The 18112-nt window shown below is 41.2% G+C and overlaps 1 protein-coding gene across 2 annotated transcripts; it reads left to right on the top strand.

Annotated features, from left to right (window-relative positions):
• Nucleotides 1-1781: 1781 nt before the first annotated feature.
• OR51E1 (olfactory receptor, family 51, subfamily E, member 1) lies at nt 1782-17100 on the top strand. Of its 2 annotated transcripts, XM_008258676.5 has the most exons (2): nt 1782-1882; nt 13412-17100. In XM_008258676.5, the coding sequence occupies exon 2, from the start codon at nt 13454-13456 to the stop codon at nt 14405-14407; it is 954 nt and encodes a 317-aa protein (XP_008256898.1). In that variant the 5' UTR covers nt 1782-1882; nt 13412-13453; the 3' UTR covers nt 14408-17100. The 2 variants fall into 2 exon arrangements, with proteins under 2 accessions (XP_008256898.1, NP_001164894.1); NM_001171423.1 differs by lacking the exon at nt 1782-1882 and having other exon boundaries at nt 13454-14407.
• Nucleotides 17101-18112: the final 1012 nt, after the last annotated feature.

The raw sequence follows: 18112 nt of genomic DNA, 5'->3' as shown, positions 1-18112 counted from the left end.
GTCTTGGATGTCTTTTTTCTTGTGCTTAGTTTAATTTCATGTTTGGTTCATCATGACCCCAGAACAATAGGTCACACACACACGCATCACATGGCCTAGGTGTATACTAGGCTGTACGCCTAGGTTTCTGGAAGTACACTCTGTGATGTTCGTATAATGAGGTACTCACCTAACTGCTCATTTCTTTTTTTTTTTTTAACACGATTTTATTTATTTATTTGAGAGGTAGAGTTACAGATATAGAGAGAGAAGAGACAGAGAGAAAGTTCTTCCATCTGCTGGTTCACTCCCCAAAATGCTGCAACAGCCAGAGCTGGGCCCATCTGAAGCCAGGAGCCAGGAGCTTCTTCCAGGTCTCCCACATAGGTGCAGGGGCCCAAGCACTTGGGCCATCTTCCACAGCTCTCCCAGGCCACAGCAGAGAGCTGGATCAGAAGTGGAGCAGCTGGGACATGAATTGGTTCCCATATGGGATGCCCAGCACCCCAGGCAGAGGCTTAGCCTACTACCCACTAACTGATCATTTCTCAGAACATATCAAAGTGACACAGGGCTGTGTAAGCTAAACTATAGATGTTATTTGAATACCATCTTTTTTTTCTCATATGTTTTACATCCCAGCATCTAAAACGGGATCTCACGGTGGATTCAGTTTTCATGTCTCCTTCATCTCCCATCCATGACAGCTCCTCAGGAGTCCCTTAACTTTCACTGCCTTGACATTTGGATTGAATATTTTTCAGGTTGGGGTGTAGTCCATGGATTCCTCATGATTTTTTTATGATGAGTACATTCAAAATCTTCCCTTTTATTTTGAGATATAATAAAGCAATATTATTAATTATATTCACCCTGATATTCACTCTAAATGAATTTAAGGCATATATCTGTGAAATTGATCAATTAAAAACTGAGAAACCAAACCAGAATCATGTTGTTTTATTTATACACATAGTTTAAACTTATATCAAAATGTAAGGTACTTAGTTTCACATTCAAATTATCCTCTAATTCTCTAAAATGTTCTCACACTATTTTTTCCCTTAAGAGAGAAACCAGATGGCATTGGTCTTACATGGCTGCTGTTGGAGACTGGGGAGGGTTAAGCAATCACATTGCTCCCTCAGCCAGAAGTTCAGTAACCTAAGGCTGAGAGTGGAAGGCAGAGACACTGTCCCTAGGGACCCTTGTTATGAGTTAACCAGACACAGACGCCAGAGCCTGGGAGAAAAAGAAGGTATAGCTCTAGGACTTTGGGGAAGAGAGGATGTTCCCATTAGGTTCCAGGCTCAATAAGAACCTAAGCAGCATCCACCAAGAAGGCAGGGGAGAAAGAAAGCACCAGGAACCAGGATGGAGACTGGCTAACATTTAACTCTTGAGTTTCCCTGCCAATTGACTTTGCCTTTCCTCTGACTCAGTACAACCAGCCTATAAATAAATGTGGAAAGAGGCCTTCACAAAGACTATAGCCACACACAGGTTTACTAAGCCTTTTCTTACAGCATCTTCACGCTGGGAGCTGGCAAAGGTATCCCAGCTGGCACAGGATCATTTTGGGGAGGACTCTTGAGACCTGCTCTTCCCAGTCTCTGCTTTCCCCATAGGCCCAGGCACATGCTCCTGGGACACGTGAAACCAAAGCCGCAGTTAGCTGGTGAGGGGTTGCTGCTGATGGACCCTCTGGACAGCACCCTGTCTCCCCTGCAGGGAGGAGCAGAAGGAGGGAGGAGGTAAGAAAGAGAATAAATAACCCTGACGGGGGAGGTCCAAAGCAGGAGGCGGAGACAGGGAGGGCTGTGTTTCAGTGCTGCCTGCCAGACCTCTAAGGGAAGAGTGCTGGGGAAAAGGGGCACACGTTTGTTGTTTCAGCTCCAGTGAGGTGAGTGCAAATTGCAGGTACATCTGGGTGTGTGAGTTTCTTGTAGCTATAGATCTTCTACTGGACCTGCTGAGTGAATGAGTAGTCAGTCTGGAAAGAATCAGAAGTGCAAGGCTGGGGCTGGAGGATGTGGAGGAAGAATCAGACTCAAAGGGTAGGCAGCCTTAACAATTACTGTTTGTGCAAAGAAGGGATATATGTTGGTTTTAGCTGATGCCAAAGGATACTTTGCAAGCAGTTTTTCAGTGGCCAGTTTCCTGATGTGCCCATCTAGAGGTTTCTGGGGCTGACATCAAAGAATATGAATGGGGACAGAGAACAGACTGGGTTGGGGTTAAACAAGAGTTAAAGTGAGGTTGAGTTGAGATTCAGTGTGTAGCAGGGGTGAGGGCCCAGCTTAATAGTGTGATTGAAGCTCAGCCTGAGATCAGGGATCAGGCTACAGTTAGGGCAGAGGTGGAGGCTGTGGGTGGGTTGGGGCTTACTGTGTAAGTGTATTAGGAGTCAAGCTGTGGATGAGCTTAGGACCTAGCAATCTTCTTGGGGTTCCAGTCCTGGCTCAATCTGTGCTTGGGATCAGAGTTCAGCCTTCAGTTCATTTCAAAAGCAGATTATTATCAATACTGCAACTTGCATTCTGTCTTGTCCTCTCTACCCCTAGTGATGTTAAATTTATTTGCAGCTTTCCAAATAAGCCTTGCTCGTATTCTCTCTTAGTCTTTGCATTTGCCAACGTGCATTGAAAACAAATAAGATTAAATCTATTGCTTAAATTCCCCCAAATCATTCAGAATTAGAGCAAAGTTCCTTGCTGTGTCCTGCAACCCACCTTCACATGTTCTCTTCCTGGTCCTCCTCTGATTTCACTTTCTAAAACTCTCCTGTGCTCTTGGCTTTCTGGCCCACTTATCTTTCTGTCTGTTCCATGAACCTCTAAACTTCTTGTCTTAAGAACTTTTTCTTAAGGTGGCGTTTTACACAGCAGTTAAGAGGCTGCTTGGGATGCCCATATCCTGTATCAGAGTGCAAGCTTTGAGTCCCTACTTGTTTCCAATCCAGGTTCCTGCTAATGTGCATGCTGGGAGACAGCAGGTATTGGTTCAAGAACTTGGATCCCTACCACCCACATGGGAGGTCTGGATGGATTTCCAGTCTCCTGGCTTTGAGTTGGCCCAGTTACAGTTGTTGAGTGTTGAGGGTATTTGGTGAGTGAAATGATGATGGAAGATCTCTCTCTCTTTCTCTCTCTCTCTCTCTCTCCCTTTCTTTTCTTTCTCTCTCTCTCTCTCTCCCTTTCTTTTCTTTCTTTCTTTCTTTCTTTCTTTCTTTCTTTCTTTCTTTCTTTCTTTCTTTCTTTCTTTCTTTCTTTCTTTCTTTTTTTGACAGGCAGAGTGGACAGTGAGAGAGAGACAGAGAAAAAGGTCTTCCTTTGCCGTTGGTTCACCCTCCAATGGCCGCCGCAGCCGGTGCGCTGTGGCCGGCGCACTGCGCTGATCCGAAGGCAGGAGCCAGGTGCTTCTCCTGGTCTCCCATGGGGTGCAGGGCCCAAGCACTTGGGCCATCCTCCACTGCACTCCCGGGCCACAGCAGAGAGCTGGCCTGGAAGAGGGGCAACCGGGACAGAATCCAGCGCCCTGACTGGGACTAGAACTCGGTGTGCCGGCACCGCTAGGCGGAGGATTAGCCTGTTGAGCCGCGGCGCCGGCCTCTTTCTCCCTTTCAAATAAAGAATAAATAAACTCTGAAACATACATTTTTCTTTTGTCATTGCCCATGCCTGGAATTCTCTTTCCTCAGACGTTAGAATGCTGGCTGTTTCTCATCATGCAGTTCTCAGCTCTCATGTCACCTCTTCAGACATTCTCTGAACCTGATTTTGAATATCGGAGCTCTGCTCCCCTCCTTCTCTATCCCATCACTCTATCCTGTGTTTAGTTTGCTTTTCTGAACTTTTCTTAACCACTTCTTTGTTCACTTTCTGTCATTGTCCTCCTAGTACTTGAGCTCCAGCAGAGCACTGACCTTGTCTCTTTTATTACTTTTTGATATCCAGTTTTGACCCTTGATTCATTTTCATTAACTGAACTCTGCTGTCCCATGTCCCCTTAACTGCCTGATTTATTGCAGCTGGTGATGCAAGTCATAGCTCAGATGTCACTTCCTCAAGGAAGCCCTCTGAACCTAAACAGCTTGGTGAGCCAGTGTTACGTTTGCTTCCCGTGCCCTTGTGGTTCCCTTTGTCTTAGCACTTGTCACAGTATGCTGTTATGGTTGCATCTTTGCCACAATTTCTGTCCAACTTGGGTGGCTAGAACTGTGCCTTGTTTTACTCTGTCTTTCAGTGTCCCCATTGGTTTGCATGGGGTATGGCACACAATGGTTAATCATTCAGTAACTGTTGAAAAATGAATCCACTGATTAATGTCCTGCATTAGGTGTCCAACTTTCCTCACATTTACTTGTGTGAGTATGCCAGCCAGAATTGCTGTGAAGTGACTATAACTAGGTCAAACTTTTCTGGTCTCTAGGACACCTAACAGACCCAACCTGGGAAGTGGAGGAGTGGGGACTTGAACTTTAGGAGTCCTGTCTGGGGGTGATTTTAAGGTACCAGGTTGACTTGAATAGGGTGGGGTTGGTGTCTTCTTATTCTACTTGTTGGAATTATAAATGGAACTCTCATCTTTCTATTCTCATACTAGCTTTCTAAAAAGAGTGTCCAGTTCCCTACAAAAGTTCCTCTGCTTTGTCAAATCCGAGCAAGGTACGGGAGACAGCAGATGTAGAAATTTGGGTAGAAGTGATTCTGGGGCTACTACCCTTATGGGGTGTTAGGAAAAGGGCTCACTTTCCAAGAATTGAGTGATGGGTTCCTACAGTCCTTGCCAGCCACACCATGTCCCTTGACATCTGCTTTTCCTCTGTGGGCCTGGAGGTAAGAGCTAGAGGCTCCTGAGTACATCTGTGCTTCCCTTCAAGGACATTGTTTTGAAAATAATCCTGTAGAATCTTGCACTAGCATCCCCCACTCCACTGCTCTTGGAGTGGAGCGTTTTATGCATTTGCTCAGATGACCACAAATATCATAACTCTCCTCTTTCATTCCATCTTGTTTCCCTCCTACACTGAACTTAAGTGGGCAGAGCCAGTCACATGTCCTGAGTCCTAGAGAGGCGCTGGATCCACAAGTCCTCAATTTTGGATTCCTTGGAGAATAGTCTTTGCAAAGCACCAGTCGTTTCTTAAGGATCCTGGGAGAAGGGCAGAGAAGTAGCTGGCATTTGGAAAGCACATGGATTTGGCATTAAGGCTTTAACTCTTTATTTGTCAAATGGGATAAATAAGGCCCATATGAAAAGTTGATGAGAGGTTCTCATTAAATAAAAAGGAAGAGATAAAGCTTTCTAATCTCCACTGTGAAGTCTGCCCATGTAATAGACAGGAGAGTTGGGGCTGGAAGGAAAGGAATGTGTCCTAAGATCCATCCATGAGGGTTATCTTTATTGCTGGATTGATTTCCCTTCTACGAGTATTCCCAGGCCAAGTGTCAACTTGTCACACCCCTTTTTAACCTTGCCTCTTGGTCATATTTTATGAGCTTTCAGAAGTTGCAGCATGATTATAGACAGCCCAATATAGGAGCAAGTATATAAGACTTGGTGTTACACAAGATCAGTTAAATTTCTGCTTTACCAGTCAACTGATAAATCCTGGAAATGTTATTTAACTTCTCAGAGCCTTGGTTTTCTTATCCCAACCATAGAAAGGATGCATAGAACTCCTGTCCTTACGGGCTTTTGTCAGTTTTGAGATAATACTTATCATATTTACATAGTATCTGGCATTTTGTAGCATAGAATAATCTCTGTTAGTATAACAAAAACAACAAAATCAGGGGTGAAGGTGACCTCAGTGTTCTCTTGGGCCATAAGAGTTAGGGTTCATGGCTCCCAGTCTTCCTACCCAGTGGATTTCTGTGGGCCTGTGAGAAGGAGTGAATTTAGAGTTCTGGGGAAGAGTGTGATTTTGGGGTAATGATGGGAGCTGAACTGACACTGGCAATAAAATCTTGATGGTCAGGGGGAAGGGCAGAAGAGGCTTGAGGGTTCCAAAGTGGATTTCCATTCTGTAAATCTGGGGGCACCTGCTCCCTTGTTTGTGAGAAAGGACTGAGGTGTTCATCATAGTTCTCCAAGAAACATTCATGGGACTTGCTAAGATAATTCTACTTTTTTAGGGAGATCTCATGCATAAGGTTACTTCCTGAGGATTAGGGCAGTATGTGCACTTTATAAAGACAAAAAGAAGAGAAAAATATACTTAGTTTATTTTTCCTTGATTTTTTTTACATTTTTGAAATAAAATTATTTAGTTCCAACTTCTTTCAGAGCCCAAAATTATCTTTCTGAGTGCATGCAAGTGGTTCTAATGACTAGCAGCTGCTAAGACTGGGCAGCAACCTGAGAGTTATTGGTACCTCTCCTCCCTCTTGGAGGGACTGAAGGAGGGATTGCTTTGGGGCTGGACATTGAATGATGACACATAGGCCCTGACTGGCTTCCTCTTTCTTCATTTCTCCATTGCTGCAGTCTTCTGTGATCTAGCCTGATATTTACCTTCAGCAACAGCTATCTACTTTGTGCTGTCTAGGCACCAACGCTCCGGGCCAGCTAAAACTTCTCTGTTTTGAATTCTGGTATGCCAGTGCCAGTCTTGCTATTGTTAAAGATTCACTGCTAGTCAGTGTGTGTTGGGTATGAGTATGGGCATTGAGAGTGAGTGGAAATAAAAAGTGCTTGGAAATTTCATATGTTTTCAGAGAACTGGTTCCTCATTTTTATGGGGGAAAAGAGAAGTGTGCATTGTGATTCCTTTTTTACAATGCCCTTTGACATGTCTTGACTCATATAATTTCACAGTGACACTGTGGGGTTGTTATTATTCTACGTGTTTGTTTAGAGCCAAGGATTGCCCCAGGATTCTTTTTTGTTTTTTAAGATTTATTTACTTGAAAGGTTGAGAGTCAGAGGAAGAGGAAGAAGAGAGAGAGAGAGAGAGAGAGAGAGAGAGAGAGAGAGAGAGAGAGAATATGCTTCCTTCCAAGTACAGGTTCATTCCCCTAATGGCTTCAATGGCCAGGGCTGGGCCAGGCTGAAGTCAGGAACCAAGAACTCTATCCAGGTCTCTAGTGTGGGTATCAGAGGCTTAAATACTTGGGCTATCATCTGCTGCCTTCCTAATGCTTCAGGATTCTGCACACCGCATTACTCTTAGAGGCAATAGTGTTGCACCTGACAATCCATGATCCTTTCCCAATTTGTTTCCTAGGGAAAACATTTGTATCCTGGGATTGACCTGCTCTATCACATTTGTTCATGTAAAATTGTTGGATCACACGATGTTTGGCCCTCTGGAGTGCAAGAGCCGCCTTCTGATGTCTCCTTGTAAGGGATCCCAGGTCACCCTTCCCTCAGAAAAGCTATACTTCACCCCTGTTTGCATTTTTAAGATTCAAGACTTTGTAGCTGACCTCTTTTTTGTATATCCTCTCATGCCCTCTGGCTCTCTATAAAAAAGGGGCTTTTCTGTTTGACGCTAAAGATTCCTGTTTTTTTTTTTTTTTAATTTTCATTTATTTGAAGGCAGAGTTACAGGAGGAGAGAGAGAGAGAGAGAGAGAGAGAGAGAGAGACAGGGAGAGAGAGAGAGAGAGAAAGAGAGAGAGAGAATCTTCTATGATTCACTCCCCAAATAGCTGCAACAGCCAAGACTGGGCCAGGCTGAAACCAGGAGCCAGGAGATTCATCTGGGTCTCCCACATGGGTGCAGGGGCCCAAGCACTTGGGCCATTTCCCACAGCTTTTCCCAGGCATATTAGCAGGGAATTGGATTGAAAATGGAGCATTCAGGACTTGAACTGGTGCCCATATGGGATGCCAGTGTTGCAGGCTTTACCCATTATGCCACATGCTGGTCCCCCAAGGTTCCTATTCTGAACTTAAGATCACCCTGTATTGACCTTACCAACTTTGTTTTATCCTTTTCAAATCTCTATAGTTCAGACAACTGGAAATCTCACATACCCCTTTAGCTGCATTAGCCTCATTAGATGCTTATTGAGGCATCATCTATGGACAAAAGTTACTTTCATCTTCCACAAACATAAACTAAACACTAACTAGTAAATATAGTAGGGTTTTTGGTATTACGGAGTTTATAATTCAGGGGACTTCAAATACAACAGAACTTGTAGCTATTATAGTCAGGAGGGTAAATGTATAAAAAGAGACCTAAATAGAGTTCTTTGGAAGTGCAGAGCAGGAAATATTTAATTACACTCAGGGGAAATAGGCTTAGGAAAAGTAGCTTTGGAGAGAGACAGTAAGCCAGGACTTGAAAAAAAAATGAGTGTGGGAGTCGAGGAGAGAGGTCTGATAGAAACAGCTTTTCTTGACAAAGGGATGCTACATGCAGAAGACAAAAAGACCCAGAGTCAGGAGAATCTATGCCACATTTGTGAAACAGCATGGGGCAAAGGCCCATGGGGAGGAAGCCTGGTGGGGGAAAACTTAGAACAAACACTGAGGCAGACCCACGGTCATGTCTTAAGTTTATTGTTTATTCTGGAAGCAATTTGGAGTTTTAAGGGTGTTTTTCTGATATAATAGGCAGTGACGTGATGCTTTTTAAAAATTATTTAAAAATTTATTTGAAAGGGAGATAGAGTGAGAGTTAGAGGGGAAGAGAGAGATATTGATTTTTTCATTTTCTGATTCAATTCCCAAATGCCCACAATAGCTGGGGTTGGGCCAGGCCAGAGCCAGGAGCCAGGAGCCAGGAGCCAGGAGCCAGGAGCCAGGAGCCAGGAGCCAGGAGCCAGGAGCCAGGAACTCCATCTTGATGGTCTCCCACATGGGTGACAGAAGTACTTGGGTCATAATTTGCTGCCTTCCAGCTGTGTTAGCAGGAAGATAAATTGGAAGCATATAGTAACCTGAACTCAAACTGACACTCCAGGATGGGATGCAGGAATCCTACGGTGCCACACTAGCCTTTACAGTGATGCATTTCATTGAGTTAGGTTATTTGGATTGTGCCAGTGAGGAAGGTTAACTAGCAGCATGACAGTGAGATCAGAATATGTATCTTGTGTGAGTGGTTAAAATGCTGTAACAGAAAAAAAGAGATACCAGAGGAAAATGATTAACAAAAACGCTTATAATTTTTTGCATACAAACTATGTGTTAAATGTTTTACAATAATTGTCTCATTTAATCCTCACATTGACACCTTCAAGGGAGGGACCAGTATCATTTTAAAGATGAAGAAACTCAGGCTTAGGAAGGTTTAATGACTTGCCTTAGATAACACAGCTCACAAAGTTTGACTGGGATTTGAATGCAGGATCAATTTCAAAGGTCATATTCTTAAAAGCTCCACAATATAGCCTCTGGAAGATCTCCTTTAATGGACATGGAGAGTTTGATGTGCCTGAGAGGAAACCAGGCAGACCCTTTCAGTTAGACTTTGGAACTATGAATTTTGATCACAAAAAGAAAATTCATGGCTCACTAAATAGAAGCTGGAATCAATAGTTTATTCATAAAAATGGATTTACTGAGGGAGGTGAGAGATGACCTGGGCAGAGCGTAGAGTACAGGAAGAGCACTGGAGGTAGAATTTGGGAGAGCATGATCACTTAACAGTAAGTTAACAAGTCAATCAGATGGTGGAGATCCAGAAAGGAGGCCAAGAAGTAGTGATTAGAGTGATGAGGCGCAGCAGATGGGAGAGGGAGCAATTTTAAGGAGTGAATTTCTCACAGAGAAGCCTCAAAAGAGTGGAGGGCATAGATGGCTTTGCCTTCTTTGCCTGAAGATCAGGTTAAGTGTGGTTCCTCTACCTTCTCCTCCATTATATTGAATTAAATTGTGTCAACCTCTGTTACAAAAGTCCCGCTCCCACTGTTGTTTTCCCACTGAACTCCATGTCTGTTCTGAAGGGACCTCTGGATGAAAACTCAATGGTGGAACAAACATTACTGATGCATCCTGATCCAGTGAATGGTCTAAATATCTCCTGATGCTGGTCATGAGCTCTGCCTCATACTCAATGATTTTATGGTAATCCATGTGGGAAGCCCCTACTGTAGTGCTCTGGTTCTCAAGGATCAAGTCCCAGGAATCCAATCTTATATATGAAAGCTATATGCATTTGGTCCTTTGTATCTGCGGGTTTTGCATTTGCAGATTCAACCAACCGTGGATCGAAAATTGAGATTTATGGTCATTATTAAGTAAAATAATGGTGATTATGCTCCTGCATCAGTGGATCTGACAACTGAGGTGACTACTATGTGATTAGTAGAGTGTATTAATCATATATGAATAATGCATATTCATATATGATATGAATATGCTGGACAAAGGGATGAATCACATCCTGGGATGGATGGAGTGGGATAATGTGCAATTTTATCACAATACTCAGAATGGCATGCAGTGTAAAGTTAATGTTTATTTCTGAAATTTTCTATTTGATGTTTTTGCACTAGAAAAATATTAACTGAAATAACAGAAAGTGAATCTGCAGATAAGGGGGGGCTACTTTATATTGAGGGAATGCTGTCATGTGAAGAGTGAGGGAAGCAGGCTAGGGTAGGGCAAGAAACCTAAGAAAGTCTGTGGTCTCAGCTGGAAAGGAGCCTTAGCCTCATTCTTTAGGAAGCTTTGAAGGACAAATGTTATATAGTTTTTATTATGTAATTTTAAACAGCTATTTATATAACATTTTCATTGTATTGCTTGTTATACATAATCTAGAGATGGTTCACAGTATATGAGAGTGTGTGCTAGGTCAAATGCAAATATGACACCATTTCACATAAGGGACTTGGATATTTATGGGTTTGGATATTTGTGGGGGGTCTTGGAACCAATCTTCTTGCATACCAAGGGTAGCCACATAATTCTGTGTGTTTGTATTAATATAATGTGGGAATGTATAGTATGCGTAAAACTATTTGAAAACTATAATGTATAAAATTTATTAATAAATTGTAAGTATAATGAGTTTTTTTGGCTATTTCAGAATGATTTATTTAGTCACAAAAATCTAAATTTTGTATCACAATAATACTGATGATTACATTGGTTAATATTTTTTCTTTTTTTTATTTAGTAAATATAAATTTCCAAAGTCAGTTTATGGAATACAATGGCTCCCCCCCCATAATTTCCCTCCCACTCGCACCCCTCCAATCTCCCGCTCCCTCTCCCATTCCATTCACATCAAGATTCATTTTCAATTATCTTTATATACAGAAGATCGATTTAGTATATATTAAGTTAAGATTGCATCAGTTTGCACCCACACAAAAACACAAAGTGTAAAATACTGTTTCAGTACTAGTTATAGCATTACTTCACATTGGACAACACATTAAGGACAGATCCCACATGAGAAGTAAGTACACAGTGATTCCTGTTGTTGACTTAACAATTTGACACTCTTGTTTATGGCGTCAGTAATCTCCCTAGGCTCTAGTCATGAGTTGCCAAGGCTATGGAAGCCTGTTGAATTCAACGACTTTGATCTTATTCCGACAGGGTCATAGTCAAAGTGGAAGTTCTCTCCTCCCTTCAGAGAAAGGTACCTCCTTCTTTGGTGGCCCCGTTCTTTCCACTGGGATCTCACTCACAGAGATCTTTCATTTAGGTCTTCTTTCTTTTTTTTTTTTTTCCAGAGTGTCTTGGCTTTCCATGCCTAAAATACTCTCATGGGCTCTTCAGCCAGATCCGAATGCCTTAAGGGCTGATTCTGAGGCCAGAGTGCTGTTTAGGGCATCTGCCATTCTATGAGTCTGCTGTGTATCCCGCTTCCGATGATGGATCATTCTCTCCCTTTTTGATTCTATCAGCTAGTATTAGCAGACACTAGTCTTGTTTGTGTGATACTCATTACACACAAACAAGACTAGTGTAGTGAGTATTTTTGCAAGGAACAAAGGAAGGGGGGATGAGGGGAGTTAATTAACTTTTTTAACAAAGAGATTTAAACTGAGATAACCCAGATCTGGTCTTTCCCACCTCCGCAATATGTCCCCATATAGATTACTTTTATCATCAGATTCACATCAGATTCAGCCTGAACCTTGCTATAAGACTGATTGTTCCCTCAGTGCTTCTAATGCCATTGTCTCAGAGTTACTATTGTAATTGGGTCAATGCCTTTCCATTAGGCTGGGTGGGTCTCCTAGAAGCAGAGCTGGGATGGGAATCCTTGCTCAAATGGTGTACAATGGTCTTCCCTTATCTTTGGGGAGAAGTTTTAAGATCCCCAGTGGATGCCTGAAATGGAACATTTCTTACAATGTTTTTTCCTATACACACCAGGGAGCTTAAAAAATCATGGAAAATGTATATTGTGATAAAAAAAAACCCTATGCATGGATCTTGAAATTCCTCTGCAACAAAATAGACTTACATTTCAATTCCATTTTCCCATAAAAATACCTTCATACCTATGATAAAATTTCTTTTTTTTTTTTTGCTTATAGGAAGCATTTTGTAGTTTCTAGCATCACTATTCTTGCTGCATGCAGGCACACAGGCCAGCCTTTCTACCCCTTTGTTAGGCAATCACTGACTTCTAGAAGTGTCTCATCTGGGTATGGTATAACCTGCTGGGTGAGGTGCCTCCCATTTAACTGAAGAAAACTCTGGTGAAAAAGGGAATCATGGGACTTTAGCACTCAATACCCCCTGCAGATGGGAGGTATTTTGACTTGTGAGTGAGATCTGGTTGGACATAGATGGTATCCATTCCTTTTTTGGATAAAAATGGAGTAATCGGGACAAGTATAAAATGTTGAATGTGCATTTGGAATAGAGTAAAATGTAGAGTAAAAGATCAGGATGAAGTCAATGTCAGGTTTGTATTGATTTGGGTTTATCATAATAAAATAGATGTTATAAATTTTTATTGATTAAAAAGCCTATTAACATGTCTTTATTAATGTTAAAGTCAGGGTTAAGAGTAGAATTGGGTTATGCTATGTTTCATTGTTAATCTGTATTACTAGTAGAATTGCTACAGTTGGACTGGAATTTATTATTTATTATTTAAGATGTCTAATAATATGGTTAGAATTATAATTAATATTCAGCATCAGAGATCATACAGGTAGGATAGGTTAGACAAAGTGCTGTGATTTTTTTTTTTTTATTTTTCAAGACATATGCATACTCAGTAGCCTTTATTTGGACAACTAAATGATTTAAAACATTGTATTAATATTTTTCTTACTATCAGGATTGAGTATACAGGAGGATTTGGTAGAAAGTAGAATTGGGAAAATTTGCATTTGGTGCTTGAGTTACAGTTAGATTTAGCTTAGAACAGTCTCAGAGTTTGGATGGGCAATGGAATTAGAATTTGGGTTATATAATAGGACATTTGGGTAGAGGAAGGTTTGGTGTTAGGATTCTGGAGGATTTGACAATGACTTTTTTGTGTTTTTTCATTCCAGCCTCTACCTGCCTGGTACAGGAAACAACTTGGCTTCTTCATTATGGTGGGCTCCAGTGGCAATGAATCCAGTGCCACCTATTTCATACTAATAGGCCTCCCAGGCTTAGAAGAGGCTCAGTTTTGGCTGGCCTTCCCACTGTGCTCCCTCTACCTTATTGCTGTGATAGGTAACTTGCTGATCATCTACATTGTGCGGACTGAGCACAGCCTACATGAGCCGATGTATATTTTTCTTTGCATGCTTTCTGGCCTTGACATCCTCATTTCCACCTCATCAATGCCCAAAATGATGGCCATCTTCTGGTTCAATTCCACTACCATCCAGTTTGATGCTTGTTTGATACAAATGTTTGCCATCCATTCCTTATCTGGTATGGAGTCTACAGTGCTACTGGCTATGGCCTTTGACCGCTATGTGGCCATCTGTCACCCACTACGCCACGCCACTGTACTCACGTTGCCTCGTGTTGCCAAGATTGGCATGGCTGCTGTGGTACGAGGTGCTGCACTAATGGCGCCTCTTCCTGTCTTCATAAAGCGACTGCCTTTCTGCAGATCCAATATACTTTCACATTCCTACTGCCTTCATCAAGATGTCATGAAGCTGGCCTGTGCTGACATCCATGTCAATGTCATCTATGGCCTCATTGTCATCATCTCTGCCATTGGCCTGGATTCACTTCTCATCTCCTTCTCATATCTACTTATCCTTAAGACTGTGTTGGGGTTGACACGTGAAGCCCAGGCAAAGGCATTTGGCACTTGTGTCTCTCATGTATGTGCTGTTTTCATATTCTATGTACCTTTCATTGGATTGTCTATGGTGCACCGCTTTAGTAAGCGACGTGATTCTCTATTGCCTGTCATTATGGCCAACATCTATCTGCTGGTTCCTCCTGTGCTCAACCCCATCGTCTATGGAGTCAAGACAAAAGAGATCCGGCAGCGCATCCTTCGTCTCTTCCACATGATCACACATTCTTCAGATGCCTAGGGTGTCATCAGTCAAACTTCTTGTCTATTTAAAGTCCTCCACTTGATTTTAATGTCAATATTTTGGAAGACAGTATTAAGAGGAAAATGCACAATTTAGATTCTTCAAAAATGAATCAGGTTTGGGAATTTCTGTGGGGAAAGAGACGGTAGGACCATATGCTCCCAATACCCATTTTCAATATTATTTCCTCTTTTTTTGCAATTCTTAAGACACCTGAAGTGTTTTGGTTGGGGGTTATAATTTCCAGCTTCTTTATCCAGTCCAAATTTAAATTGCTTCTACTCATTTTTCAGAGTAGTATGTGATAGGGGTGATATGCATGTTTGAGAAACATTTGCCAAAGGCTTAAGCATGACAAAAAAGAAACAGAAGAATACAACAGAATCAGATAATCTGGCTTAAAGCTATGACTTTATCTTCCAATTGTCAACCATATAGGATATTGGGCAAAGTGATATACTTCTTCAAAATGACCTCCATGAAGAAGGAAAGAAATTTTTTCCCATAGCAGTAGTCCTGAAGGAGAAGATTGGAAGCAAAACTTAGAAGACTTCATTCACTACATTAATGAAAGACTACACTTTGTTCTGAGAGTTTTCAAAGCCTATGTACACCCTTTTGCCTACTTAACTTTCTTATTGACCTTTTGATTTAGGAGGCAATATTATTAGTACCTTCATTGTACCAGTGGGAAAACTGATGTTCATTGGAAATCAGTGAATTGCATGGATTCTCATAAGCTAAGCCAAGAAAACGCCTTTTAATGGTCCAATCCCTAACTATGTGGAAATATTGTTAAGAGACCAGTAAGACAGTTAGGCATTTCCAGAGTCTTGCATTTTCCAGAGAAGATATTAATTTTCACTCTCACTTATTGGTGTTGTATTTAGGAATTTCCTGTCAACAGAGTTTATGGCTTTAATCCCAATATGTTTTGCTCTTTTTGCTGGTCCAAATTGTCATTTTGCCTGTGTAGTGGAAGCAAGAGTGTTTGGAGATTTCCCAAACAGTGCCTTATTTGGGAAATAAAATGTGGTTAGCAGTGGAGTGACTGGGATACCTGAGAGGCACTTTAGGAAGAGAAGCAGCTGAGAACATCTAGCATCTAGCATCCCATAAGACAAAGGACCACAGACCTGGGAGTCAAGAAAAACAGGTTCCAGGAGACTGAATATGTCCAGTGGCATATGTGGCTGGCTAGCAAGCAAGCTAGGGTAAGGATAAGTGAGAAAGTGAGGAGAGCACATCGCTGCATGCCACATGTGTCCGTGGAACTGAGCTGCTCTGAGGGGAAGATGGCAGCATCAATGATTGGATAATAAGACCACAGAAGAGGCAGCATTATTTCATTCCTGTCACCCATGCTTAGCATTGTGTTATCACCAAATGGTTCCACCTGGGAATCCTATAAGTTAATCCCAGTACTTTCCAGAAAAAGCAAAATAGGAATCAGGCAGCTGGATATAGAAGAGTGCAGTGGGAGGAGACTGGGCAAAAATTGAGATAACCAACCACAGGGATTGTCCTGGTTAGACCCAGAGTAAGTCAGCTGAGTAAAAGAAGTAGCCAGCATAGTGGGGAGCATAGCACATGGCCTCATAGTACATGGGACTTTCTGGCCATAGCTAGTAGCACAGAGGCTATTCCAGTGGAGAGGACACAGGTGCATATCTGATCTCTTGGGCCATAATCCAGAAGTTGAGGCCAAATGGTGAGTGGTGGCCAACAGAACTAGGAGCATAACCTTGGGTCAGTGTAGGCTTTGGTCCTGTTGATCTGTGGAGGATCAAGCCAGTACCCAAAAGGGTCCTGACACTGGGCTTGGGAGAATGCGAAATGAAAGAGAAGAGGTAGACTTTTTTTTTAATTAGGAAAGCAATGTATGATTACTGTAAACAAAAATGTTGACACCTTGAATCTATAAAATTAATAAAAATATAATGAAAATATCAAATAAAACTGTGGTCTTAAAAGATTTAAAAACATTATTAAGATTTTGGTGTTTGCTGTTCCATATTTTTAATATGCATTTATGTGCATGTTTCTATATGGGCATATTGTGAGTTTCTCTTACATTTGAAATCCTTTTGGAGACATAGATAATAAATAAATCAGATAGACTCGTTTTAAATTCTTCTAGGAATGCAATCATATCCTAAGTTTAGAAAGGAGTTCTGTCTATGATAGTGAGTGTGCCCAAGACAAGTTTTCATGGATTTGATCCTGAATGATTTAACTATTTTGTGAATATAAATATGCATCTTTGTGTTTAAATAAGCAATGAATACCAGAAACAGCAGCAGAACCATCACAAAAATCTGTTAACTTCTAGACCAGCCTTTTGATGATTTACTTCATGAGGAACCAGTGTAGTCCTCTAGAAGGGCCTGGAGCTAGGGATTAGCATGTTTCTTTCTCTTTTAAGAGAATTTGAAGGAAAGCTGGACCATGTTTTACACAAAGACCTTCTTATGTGCCTTTCACATTAACATTATTTCATGCTTCAATTTCCTTTGTTTGGAACCTCCTTCCTTTGGTCCTAACATTTAGTCATTTGAACCACTGGTGGGTCCTGGAGAAATCTGAATAATGTTAAATCTGTCTCTAAGTCACCTGCTTATTTTATGAGTTTTTTCTAGAAATGTGGTTTTTTAACTTTTATTTAATAAATATAAATTTCCAAAGTACAACTTTTGGATTATAGCAGCTTTTTCCCCCATAACCTCCCTCCCACCAGCAACCATCCCATCTCCCACTCCCTCTCTCATCCCATTCACATCAAGATTCGTTTTCAATTATCTTTATATACAGAAGATCAATTTAGTATATACTAAGTAAAGATTTTAACAGTTTGCACCCACACAGAAACACAAAGTGTAAAGTACTGTTTGAGTACTAGTTATACCGTTAATTCACATAGTACAACACATTAAGGACAGGAATGTGTTTTAAACATGTCTTGTGTTCCCTATTCTGAATATCAGTGCTCTGGTCCAGATGCTTACTTCCCACATTGAAATTGAAACTACATCCACACTGATATCCTTGTCTTACACACCTTTTCCACCAGTCCTAAATCCCATAAGCTTATTCCCCTGCTTAAAATCCAAGAAAGATCTTTTATGGGCTTTCAGGTAGAATCCAAACTTCTTAGAATAGCAGATTTTCTCCAGTAGGTTGTTCTTCTCCCCTTTTATTTTTCCAGTATAATATCTCTAATTTTTCCATATACCATCTGGTCATCTACCTTCTAATACTCATCTTTTAATGACTTCAATACTTTTAAGTCCCTGTTTCTTTCTTTCCTTAGTCTGAATTATATGTTGCCATTTTTTTTGTTTATAAAATTTCACAAAAAAGGCTTTTTCTTAATATCAGGCCCAAAATGTGTTCTCTCTTCATTATTCCCAAACAACTATAGAAGTGGATTGTTTCTGTTTCAAAGAGTTTGGTACTTCCAGCTGATATCTAATCAAGTTAATGTTATCTTAAGTCACTCCTTAAGTTGAGATAAGACTGCCTTGGATGCAATGAACAAACCTGCCAGAGGTTCATCCTATGTTTGGGTTTTGGAGATAGGGAGACCAGAATCTGGGAAAGGACCTTATTATAACATTGGGTTAAAGTTTTAGAGTCAATATTAGCTATTTATCTCCTAGACATGGAACCTGAAAAGTTCTTCCCTGGAATCTTACAGCTTTT

The sequence above is a fragment of the Oryctolagus cuniculus genome, chromosome 1 (assembly GCF_051225735.1).
Source record: "Oryctolagus cuniculus isolate XC-2025 breed Fujian yellow rabbit chromosome 1, ASM5122573v1, whole genome shotgun sequence".
NCBI classification, from domain to species: Eukaryota; Metazoa; Chordata; class Mammalia; order Lagomorpha; family Leporidae; genus Oryctolagus; species Oryctolagus cuniculus.
This window is presented reverse-complemented; position numbering and strand designations above follow the sequence as displayed.

Coding starts and splice junctions, on each gene's coding strand:
- OR51E1 (XM_008258676.5), top strand. CDS start 13,454: ATGGTGGGCTCCAGTGGCAATGAATCCAGTGCCACCTATTTCATACTA.